The following is an 11476-nucleotide window of genomic DNA, read 5'->3' on the forward strand; positions in this document are numbered from 1 at the left end:
GGGGCGCTCACGGAGTCGCCGCCGTTGCTCCGGCCGGGCCGCGGGGCCTTGCCGGGGCGGAGCTGGCGGGGCCCGGGCCGGCGGCAGGCGGGGAGAGGCCGGCGGCGGGGGGCGGCCGGCCCCGTGAGGCGGCGGCGGCCCCTCAGCGGTGAGCGCGGGGCGGTGGCGGCGCCGAGCCGGCACCGGGGGCCCGGGGCTCCGCTACCGGGGGCAGCGGGCGGTGGGAGGGCAGCGGAGAGGAGCCGGCAGAGCCCCCCCCGCGGTCCCTGCAGGGGGCTGGGAGCCTGACGTTACGTGTGAAATCGCGTGCTGGTGTGCTTCAGTGGGTTCGTGTTGTTGTTACGGAGCTATGCGGGTGTAAAGTTTGGTGTGTGTAACGCCGGGATGCAGCCCTTCCCACCGAGGAGCCTGCCTTCCGCCCTCCTTCTGCATCCCTAAAGCTTCCAGGCAGATGCCTTCTGGGTTTCAGCAGCAGGGCTTGGGGCAAAACCAGAGGAGGTGGCAGCGGTCTCCCTGCCGTGGGGTCGTGGTGGAGGCTGAGATCGCTGGAAATTTCCTGGCCTCTGGCAGCGAGTGCTGCGGGCAGCCTGGAGGCTGCTTGTACCCTGACTCACTGTACCGCAGGGCTGTCCTGCAGCGCTAAAACAGCAACCCGGGATTTGGGGGCAGTTCTAAGTTGCTTTCAGGCTAACGCTTTGCACAACCTTTTCTCAAAGAAATACATTTGTGCCTGTGATGCCTGCGTCACCTAGGAAGTTGGTTCATAGTTCTGCTCTTGTAAAAATGAAAATAACATTGGTTTTCTAACAAGGTTGTCATAAGGTTTGAAATGTTCTAGAATGAAGTCCTGTCGGGAGCTTGCTCTCTGATTATGGACCACCGTTTGCAGCTCAGTAAATTTTTATTTTTACATGTTTCTCTTGGGAAAATTCAGGTATTCCACCTCTTGAAATTTTGCAGACAATGCATCTGCCTGTATGTACACCTTCCGTTCGCTCTCAACTAAAGACCGAACTGTCTTCAAACCCCATGCCTTTCTGGCTTGGTTAAAGCTCTGTGAACCTACAGATTAAGCAAGGGAAAGACAGGTATGCTGTGAGGAACTCTACGTATGGAGCAGTGTCCATAGCTGGCACGCTGGAGGAGAATGAGTACTCTAAATGGATTTTCCCAGCACTCAGGGGCATGTGTTACTCAGAGCACCGGAGGTGGAGCAGTACAGGACCTGCAGGCTAAAAAAGCTGGCAAAGCAGCGAAGAAGGAGGCCAGTGGCAACGACGTGCTTACCTTTGAAGATCCTCTACGTGTAGACACCTCTTTAAACGAAACCTTAAAGCTTCTACCGGATGAACTCAGAGCTAATATAAAAATCAAATCAGTCACCCCAAGGCCTCCTAGGAAACCCCGACTGGAGCGTGCTGCATCTCTGGATGAGAAAAACTGGAGGCGGTGGAGGCGGTTTAGAACTAGTCAGGAAAGTCTGACAGATCCCAATGAGACGAGTTCCTCAAATGGTTCTCTGCAGGAAGCGTCCCTCAGCCCTCCTATCAGGGGTAGAGCAACCCCCTGCAGTCAGTGTTGCGAGCCGAATTCCTTGCACAGTTCACCAGATGCCTCAGAAGCAAGTCCCATGGGGAAAAGCAGGGGAAGCACTTCTGACCTGGGGAAACGAGCCTCCGAGATCTCCAGTGCCTTTGGTGGGCTTCTGCGAGGGAAAGCGTTTGCAGGCAGCAAACCCCGGCTGTCCCAAATAATGCCAGCTCGACCTCTGCCACCCATGGAGCTCAATGTGGCCTCTCACACGCTGAGGACAGCTAATAGGATTGACTCAGATTTTATGGATTATCGACATTATTCTCAGCACAAGTTTGGGACGGTGAGCAGCAGCTTGAGTGATACCAGGCTACACGGCAATGGGATGGTCTACGATAATTGCTCCACAGACTCCATGAAATCCACGTTCAGCCTGCTCACCCCCATTCGTTCCAAGGATGTCCGGAGCAGGTATGTCGCCCAGCTTCTCGTGGCAAAGTTTGCTGTTTGTGGGCAGGTGCCAGCTGCCACGCAGAATCCTGCTGCTCAGGGGCAGAGACCTGATTGGTAAATCACTAGAGTTGTTCAGTGTTGTTTAACTTGCTGTGTTGAGTGGCAACAGTTTGAAGATGAAAAGATTAGTACAGATACTGTGTATTTTCTCCTTGGGGCTGTGTATTGTTTTTCATAAGCAAAAGTAAGATTTGCTGTCAACTTTCTTGTAGTATTTAAGCAAGCTGATTTGAAAGCTAGGGAACAGTAGCTGTGCACGCCAACACTTGGGAATATATATATATAGTAATCTACAAAAAATAGTTTGGGTTTGAACTGAAAATTAATTAACTTTTAATTAAGGCAGGAAAAAAATCCCCACACACAAATATTTTAGTTTGAAACTATCACACGATAGTTGCCCACACGTGCCTGCCACAGTCCTGTAAGGTGACTGTCCTCTGCAGGTGTTGAGAGTTGTTTGGCTTCTGGCAAGAACAAATCATCTGCTGTAAACTGCTTCAGTGTATCGCAGGAGGTCCTCTGCCCCAGGTTTTCCAGGAATCTCTTGAGGAAAAATGTGATTCCACTCAGATTGTTACGTGTTTGTCTGGGGTTTTCTTGCACTTCCTTCTGAAAAGCTGTCGGAGTCAGGTGAGGAGCTGTGTAGGCCAGCGCGTTGCGCAGCATTCCCTAACACCGTGCTGTCATCGTTACTTGTGGAGCTTAAGGAAGATTAAAAATGCTTATTTAACCTGCTCTCCTTTTGCCAATACCCCTTGCTTTTGTGAGCAGCGTGGTGCCTGGAGAGGCAGGCAGTGGGGGGCAGGGCTGTCTGTGTGGAACATGACCTCGGACACAATAAATCACATAATTTGGCAAGGAAGAATGTGAGTTTGAATCCTTGATTAGGAGCAACTTGGTGCCAGAACATTGGGCATGGTGGTGTTAGTTCCATGTTTAGATAAACTGAGCTGCTTCAAGACACTCAAACCAGTCTCTCACTGTGTCTGCAATAGGTACGAAGGGGATTGAAGACTTGGGAAGGATAAGTCTTTGATCACAAAACCCATGCAGCGTCAGTCTCACCATCGTGCTTGTGTCCCAGCTGGTTTCTGACAATAGTTTTGTTCTCTTGTGCATGATCCACGAGCTCTCTGTAAGGGTTGTCTCTGGTTGATGAGTACTGAGATGTGTGCAGAGCATAAGGTTTGGCACGTGGCTGAAGTGCCCTCTGCGCTGGTGACCTGGAGGCATGTTGCATCTGCTTTTGGTCTTACGCCGTGCCAAGGGAATAACCAGGGCTTGGGCTGTCTTGCGTTTCCCTGCAAAGTCAATTGCACTTAACTACGAGTTTCTGAAAACTGCAAATGTTCTAATGAACTTTAAGCAAGTATATAAAGACTAAACTCTGTTTTCTTGAGCTAAATGTATGTGCTTGAGATTCAAGCGTTACAAATCATTATTCCAGCTGTCATGCCATTTTCTGAGATGCTTTTTAATGGGTCTTCTGTTTACAGAAGCTATTTGGAAGGCAGCCTTCTGGCAAACGGTGCCTTACTGGGAGCAGAAGAGCTTAGCAGATATTTCCCTGATCGGAATATTGGAATTTTTGTGGCTACCTGGAACATGCAAGGTCAGAAGGTATGTGCACGTAAGTCCTCTAGAGTTCTTCTGGCAGTGGTAGAGTTGCCCCGTATTTATTACAAGGACTGGTGTGATATTTTTTTCTGTTCTTGATTGTGTTCCTAATCAACCTGAGTTCGGTGTCTTTACCAAACTTCAGGGCCCTCTTATGCACGTTCAGCTTAGTGAGTCATTGTAATAAGTTTCCTCAGATATTAGGTATGAAAACAGTGAGCTTCCTAGCGCTCCTTTGGTATTTTGTGGCAGCTCCGTTATGTTCTGTTGCAATTAGGGTCGTGTGAAAATGGCTGATTATTTAGTACATAAAAAGAGAACATCTCTGAAAAAGAACATGGCCTCCTGCTTACATCTTCATGTAGCATAGGAATTCAGGATTGATTCAACCACCTGATTGAGATGCTGTGCTTGGAAGAACACAAGCAATCCTTCGCAGTGTTCAGTAAATAGCCTATGAACTTGGTAAAAAAAATATGCATTACAGGAAATTAAAAATGTCACAGTTTCAGACCACGTGGCTGAACTGTGGAGTGTTGGTTTCTGCTGGACTGACAGCAGTTGAAGTCTGCCTTTGGGAAAGAATATTCTCAGTATTAGCACTTAACCTATTTTTGAAGCCCGAGTTGTTTGCGTATACTGTGGAATTTGTAGCTTTGCCTGGGCTTTCCTTCTACTTTTGTAGTAAATCTTTGCATAATTTATTTTTTTTTAATAACAGGAACTTCCAGTGAATCTGGATGACTTCTTGTTACCAACAGATCCTGACTATGCCCAGGACATGTATGTCATCGGAGTTCAAGAAGGCTGTCCAGACAGGTAGCAAAAACAATGTAATGAACCATCCCTTTTTCTTGTTAACTAGTAACTTTGTTTTTAACTGTTCTGGAAATATCTCAGTCATATTCTCCATAAACCTCCCATTTAGTCTGAGAACTTTATTGCATGAGTACCAGGGAAAATGGGTTTTAGAAGAAAATGGCACAAAAATCTGTAAATATAGAACTTGGCCCTGTTTCCAGGGCAGCAAATAGAAAAACTCCTGTTCAGTGGGCTTCTTACCGTAGATCTGAGCCAGCTGTAACCTAGCTCACTGGCTGACTGTAAGCATTAGCAACCTTGTGCTAATTACTAGTACGTTGCTCCAACTTTTCTAGACCGTCTGAGATTGACAAGCCCTACAAAAGCAGGTTGAAGCCTCATGTCAGACCCTGCTTTTTTAGGACGTCTTTCCAGTGGGACTTGGTTTTCCTCAGATTTGGAAGCGCCAGCTCACCAGCATGCAGACCCTGCCACATGGCATACGTGGTTACAAATTAGGCTGACCAGCAGCATTGCTTTGGCAGGGGAGGTTTTGCTTATGCTTGCTTGCCTTTCTCCGTGAGAGGGATTACACTGTTCTCAAAATGCTGATTTTCTTTCCTGGTTATTGTCTCTTGTACTGTCCTTGTGATCCAGCTGTTGTTCTTTCCTGCAGAAGAGAGTGGGAGATCCGCCTCCAAGAGACACTAGGCCCCCACTATGTCATGCTCTACTCTGCTGCGCATGGAGTGCTCTACATGTCGGTCTTCATTCGAAGGGACCTGATCTGGTTCTGCTCAGGTGTGTGGCCCAGTATGAGCTGGAGAATAGGGAGGTGAAAGGACTGCTGCCATCAGGTGTCTTGGCCTTTTCTCCAGGGCTGTCCCTCTCCTGACTTTCCTGCTCACTGTCTTTGGAGGCTTCTCTCTAACAGCAGCTTCTCTTTCTCCTTCCAGAAGTGGAATATGCCACGGTGACAACTCGAATCGTATCTCAGATCAAAACCAAGGGAGCTCTGGGAATCTGCTTCACGTTTTTTGGGACCTCCTTTCTCTTCATTACCTCGCACTTCACATGTGAGATGCTTACAGTCTTGGTAGAGGTGTCCTGACTGAGGGCGGAGGGGGGTTGATATACAGAAGTAAAAAAGCTGCAGGGGGATACAGGAACCAGACAGATGAAGTTAAAGCTTGGGGCAGCTGAGCTGAAAACAGTAAGGGATGGGGGATTTTTCGGTAGCAAACTTGAAAAGGAACTGTTTAGAAAAACGAAAATGAACTCTGTGAATTTGTATTCATTTTTCCACACTTCCTGCTGTTATTTTTTAAGTCTGTATGCTCCCTGGGTCAGTGTTCCATTTTACATGTGGAACATGTCTGATCTCCATTGGAAGCTGCTGCTGTTGTAGTCAGATGTGGTAATTAAATGAAAACGATGCATCGTTGCCAGTAGTGGGCTTTTGGTTTTTCAGCTGGAGACAGTAAGGTGAATGAAAGGAAGCTGGACTACAATAAAACCATTCAAGCACTTACACTTCCCAAGAATGTTCCAGACACAAATCCGTATCGATCCAGTTCTAGTAAGTGTGAAAACGTTCTGGTGTATGAGCCCAAATGAACAGAGTTAGTGTAGAGTGAAAGAGAGTGCACGAAGGCAGAGAGAATGGGACTGCTTATTTGAGACAGTAGATAAAACAAAAGACCACATTTTTTGTGTCAGGATGGTTATTATTCCCATGATTTTTATTTTTTTTAATTTAAGCTGGGGCATAATCTTTTGGGATATTTGAGAGAAAAAGTTGGAGGGGAGGCCAACCTTCAAAAGTCATTTTAATGTGATGTATTTTTTTCTCAGAAAAGCAGTAACATAATGTTGCTGTTATCTTTATAAATCTGTGATTCACTTTTCTAGTGTTTTCTGGAACTAGTAGAAATTGATTTTATTTCAAAACTTAGAGAAAGAACATTATTTCAGTTTGCATATATACAGGTCAATGTATTGTTGGCCATATTCCATTATTGTTTCTTAATACCGTGCTGTTAATTTGATGGTCGCAGGCAGAAAACATGCTCAAGTATTGTATCTCTCGTTAATAAAAAAGAAATAATTTGTCTGTTCCTTGAACATACCCAGCAGTACTCGGTTAACTATGCATCATGCATTTCCCATTTCTAAAGAATTAAGAGAGTTTAATTTCAATGAGCATGTAGCTATATCAGATACCCTAATTTCCTTAAAAACTCAAAGTGAGATTCAGGGATTTTGGAGGGGATTTTTTTCTGGTTTTGGAACTTTTTAGTGTTCACCTTTATACTGACACTTCTGCCTTGAACTTGCAGGTGATGTCACAACTCGGTTTGATGAAGTGTTCTGGTTTGGTGACTTCAATTTCCGACTAAATAAGGATCGTGAAACTGTGGATTCCATCTTGAGCCAGAACCCAGAAACAGGCGTGTCCAAACTACTGGCATATGACCAGCTTACTAGTGAAATGAGTAGAGGTGAGCAACAACTATTTTTCTCCCCACTCTCCAGGAACAAAGATTTCTACACACAGAAATACTTACAGCCAACTTCCAATTTCCTAAAGACCTTCACTGCTTTTTGTTGTTAAGATCTCTAAAAAGAGAATTCAAATGCTGTCAAATCCAGTGGCAGTCTATTAAAGGGAATTCTGCATTTTGCTATGTACCTTGTGTAATTTCCCAGGCTATTTATTGCTGTTTCATCCTGATGCCTTTGTAAGCTGGACATCATTCTCTCACAGCACCTAGGGCATTTAGATTTGAAAAGGCAGCATATGCAAAGCATTGGGAGCTTTCGGGGGAAGGGGAAGTGCATACACCAAGTGTTGTTTGTTTAATAGCAACAGACTAGCTCTTAATCCTCACTGTGTAAGGACTTGAACTTCCTACCTTTCCAGAGCCCAGGCCCAGGTTTCTATAGTCACAAATGTACATGCCTGCAGTTGCCAGCCAGCATTAGTTCAACAGTGTCAAATAAGTGTAGAAATCGTGCCAGGTTGTTGGAAGGAGTTTGTTGTTCATGCTCTTCTCCCCTTCCCATACAGGGTCTATTTTCAAAGGATTCCAAGAGGCTGACATTCGTTTCCGTCCTTCCTACAAGTTTGACATAGGAAAAGACAGCTATGACACCACCTCCAAACAAAGGACTCCTTCCTACACAGTAAGAGAGGATTTCGGAGCAGCATGCTTGGAGGGGCTGCTCAGGCTCTTACCTGCCTCCAAAGGGGATTCTCATATTCAGTAAAAAGCTGCCTTTTTGGATATGCTCCCTGCAACAGGGATGAATTTCTGCATGAAATGTGGCCATGCTGGCATTTGTTTCAAGGGAAACGGGGCATGTGGGAGTGGTTTGGAGGAAAGGATTGTTGAATGCATGAGAGTTTGGCACAGGCTGCTAATGTTACTTATTCCTGCCTCGCGTCCTGTTACAGCGCGTTCTCCCCAGTGCTCAGAACTGGACACGAGTGCTCTTGGGATCAGGCATACATTCTTCATGACTGTATCCCTGTCCAAGACACAAATTTCACTAAGTGGAGTGTGATAAAGGAATGTGTTTGTCTCTTTTGAACCAGTGCTTCTCTTCAGCGTGCGAAAGCAGTGCAAAGGGAGTTACCATCAGTTTCCTCTCTCTGTCCCCCAGGATCGAGTAGTATTCCGCAGTCGGTATAGAGATGACATCCATGCTGTCAAGTACTCATCGTGTCCTGTGATCAAAACTTCGGACCATCGGCCTGTGTTTGCATTGTTCCGTGTGAAAGTGAGGCCTGGCAGAGACAAGTAAGTGCCTGCTTATGCCGTTCTGTGTAACTGCACGTGACTGCAGTGACCCGAGGATATGCTGCTTTTCAGAGTTTGTCCCCTCAGGGACTTTCAGGGACTCGGGATTGTTCCTGAAATAGAGTTAATCCCCTGTAGCTCCCTGTAGCACGTTTGGGTTTTTTACCCAATACAGACTGTCAGCGGTCAGAGCAGTAACAGTGCTTAAGCCTTGCCCTGACATCAGAAATCCTTGCTGCCAGGTCCCTTAATTCTCCTGAGGGAGATAATTGGAATCCATTGCCATTGACTGTGAGTCTGCGTTTTATCTGAGATGCAGCTCTCTGCTTTCCCTGTTAGCACGGATACCTTTCATCTTCTATTCCTCCTTCCCTTTTTGAGGTCAGTGCTGTTTGCAGTCCCCAGTGGTGGTTGCATTTCAACATGGCTACGTGCCAGTGGAGAATTTTGAGACCCTCCATTTTTCTTCATGTTCCACTGTTGGCTGCTGTGCTAGTAGAACTCCTTAGAAAATTTAGTGAAGTCACTGAAATTTAGTTTGCCACTTTTCTGCGAGTAGCATGCTCAAGAATTTCAAAAGCCAAGTATCCAGAAAATGGTGACTTCTCAGAGCACTTGATCAGCAGTGCAATTAGAATTGGATTTTTTTGTTTGTTTGTTTATGGATATTAAATATCCATTAAATAGAAGTATTGCAGAGGGTGGGCTGCTAGGATTTCCGTCTGGCCTGTGCAGAACAGAACTGTTGTTGTGCAGGAACCGTACTAGTGAGGAAGCAGGTTAACAGTAAGCTAGTTTAGCTTTTTGACCGAGTATTGTTTTTGTTTTAGAGACATAAAAAACAATGCCCTACATCTTATATCCCTTATGAACGCTGGCATTTTCATGCTTAAATTGAAAGTACATTTGCCTTCTTTGACCAGTATGTTCTTTGTTTGAATTTATTGTGAAGAACACTAACTTGTTGCTGTGGAAGAACTTTGTTTCACTCATTTTCTCCTGCAGCAATATCTGAATGCCTCAAAAAAAGTTAAAAAAAAAAAATTCTGGACTTTTTTGTATGAACTAGTTGAGCAGTGTTGGGCAAACAAGAGTATATTTATGCCCTGATCTAATTGCTTGTGTTTATATTCTGGAATACTGTAGTATTCCACTTGCTGCAGGGCAGTTTGACAGAGAACTCTACTTAATCGGAATAAAGAGGCGGATTACAAGGGACCTTCAGAATCGACGAGTGCAAAAGGACCAAAAATCCAGCAGCATATGTAGCATTTCCTGAGCTGAAAACTCTGCGACGCTTGTGTTAGAGGTACCCAGAAAGAAGATTTCAGGCCACGGCAAAATCTGCAGGGAATTGTCTGCCTAAGCACCTCTGGCAGTTGCTGTGGCTTGTGAAGAAAGTCTTAAACCTCATCCTGGATTCATTTGCATGAGCTAATCCATATAGCTCAAGTGCTTTTGCTGAAGAAAACGGAGTCAGTTATTTAGGACATCCATTCCAACAGATGCAACTGATTTATTTTTAACCATACTGTCTTTGGAAGCAATCAGATGCAGTCTCCTGGTTCTAAGATAACTCCGCGCAGGATTTACAGCTCTTGGAATTGGCATGACTTGGGGCAGGGGACCTAAGAAAAACCCGCAGAAAGGTGAACATTTTGTTTTGTCTGTTTGATTTGATCTGGTAAGCCCATGCAGGTTGTGGGGTTGTTCTTTTTTTCCCTTATCTGTAGCCAAATGTGCAGTATTCTGTCAAATGCTTAACAGGGACCAGTCAGGGGACTTGGGCAGTTTTGTGTAAGGATGGCGCTCCTGTGCTGGGCTTTTTTGGTCCTCTCCAGCAAGATCTGTGTGAACGTACTACTGTGCGTTCGAGATGTGTAAACATTTGCCTTTTAATAATTATTCCATAGGCCTTCTGTTGGGGGGGGGTAAATATCAATCTCTTGCACCCTATATTTGGCTGTCGAGATTGCTTGAGGCAGTCTCTTCTTTAAATAGTTTCCCCTCCACAGGGGTGATAAAACACTACCTGCCTTCAGCAGCAGGATGCTTGAGGTGAAAACAAGGGTTTAAATACAGCTACTGCGTAATGCTCCACCAAAACGATTTAAGATGTTAAGTGAGTACCAAGGATGTGTGCAGAGAAACTGCAGCAAGTCAGAGCAGTGCAACTTGTTACCTCTGATGACAGTTACATTTCCTTTGTTTTTATTTTTCCCAATTCAGTGAACTGTGAATAACTTGCTCTTTTTCAAGTAGTGTTGTCTTAAGGCTATAACCATACTATGTGGACCACTATGGCACTGGTAAAATGTAAGTACAACTAATTCTTAAAAAGTCTTTGTAGGTACAGATTGGCTGGATCATAATCACCTCAGTACATAACACCACGCAAACAATTTGGAGGAAGTGCTGCTAACTATGCAACCTGTCCAAGACAGAGCTTCTGTTCTGCGGTACAAACATTTATGGCACTGACCTGTCTGTAGCCATCAGAGATTTGGATTTCCTTTCTTTTTTAAAGGAATATAAATAAATTACTATGGTACCTTCAACAAGAGCCAGGTCTTATTGCAGGGCATTGTGACTGTGATGCATGCTAACCCTTGGGCTGACCTTAGCCATTTTTCTTCAGCTGGAAGAGACAGGGTGCTTTAGCTCAATGCAAGTACCGACAGAGGGCATTTTCTGCCAGTTCAAGAAACCTCGCCATTCACTGCTGAATTTCAGAATTCCTGCTACTTACTCCAGTGACTTCAAGGGCTCTTTATTTTCTTTAAAAACATACACAACAACTGCATAAGACTTTCATGTTTTGGGTTCTATAAGAAGCAACACCTTTTCTTCCAATTGCATAAAGAAAGGTACGGTGATAAAGCAGATCATAGCTGCCTCACAGTGTTCTGCTCCCAATTTCATTGTTCCTTACAATACACACCAAGCTCGTGAAATGCTGCAATGCAGCTGCCTACATTTTTAGGCCCCTATATTAAGGGATTACGTAAATCAAAATGTTTTATCTTCTCTCTTCTGGGTCTCCATTTCTTCAGTTTGAAATTAAGTGGCCAATATTTGCCATCTCTTTCTGTAACGTGATGGCGGTCCCATGGCAGTCACTTTCAGTATCACAAGCTTTCTAGACATTGTTGATCTTAACTGCTAGCTAGCTGAGCTCCATTGCTGCTGTTAAAACTGAAAGATCT

At 45.0% G+C, this 11476-nt stretch overlaps 1 protein-coding gene across 3 annotated transcripts; it reads left to right on the forward strand.

The window, feature by feature from the left end:
- Positions 1–79: 79 nt before the first annotated feature.
- Positions 80–10824, forward strand: INPP5E (inositol polyphosphate-5-phosphatase E). Of its 3 annotated transcripts, none has more exons than XM_040531043.1 (11): positions 80–148; positions 935–2004; positions 3546–3669; positions 4388–4485; positions 5144–5268; positions 5424–5543; positions 5939–6046; positions 6807–6968; positions 7538–7653; positions 8134–8270; positions 9417–10824. In XM_040531043.1, exons 2-11 carry the CDS (start codon positions 1148–1150, stop codon positions 9547–9549), a joined length of 1980 nt encoding a protein of 659 aa, XP_040386977.1. In that variant the 5' UTR covers positions 80–148; positions 935–1147; the 3' UTR covers positions 9550–10824. The 3 variants fall into 3 exon arrangements, with proteins under 3 accessions (XP_040386977.1, XP_040386978.1, XP_040386979.1); XM_040531044.1 differs by having other exon boundaries at positions 101–148; positions 961–2004; XM_040531045.1 differs by lacking the exon at positions 80–148 and adding an exon at positions 220–755 and having other exon boundaries at positions 961–2004.
- The last annotated feature ends 652 nt before the right edge of the window (positions 10825–11476 follow it).

Source organism: Cygnus olor, chromosome 19 (assembly GCF_009769625.2).
Source record: "Cygnus olor isolate bCygOlo1 chromosome 19, bCygOlo1.pri.v2, whole genome shotgun sequence".
In the NCBI taxonomy this organism is placed as follows: domain Eukaryota; kingdom Metazoa; phylum Chordata; class Aves; order Anseriformes; family Anatidae; genus Cygnus; species Cygnus olor.

Coding starts and splice junctions, on each gene's coding strand:
- INPP5E (XM_040531043.1), top strand. CDS start 1,148: ATGAGTACTCTAAATGGATTTTCCCAGCACTCAGGGGCATGTGTTACT. Junction 5,544..5,938: donor CATTACCTCGCACTTCACAT/GTGAGATGCTTA, acceptor TTGGTTTTTCAG/CTGGAGACAGTAAGGTGAAT. Junction 6,047..6,806: donor TCCGTATCGATCCAGTTCTA/GTAAGTGTGAAA, acceptor TTGAACTTGCAG/GTGATGTCACAACTCGGTTT.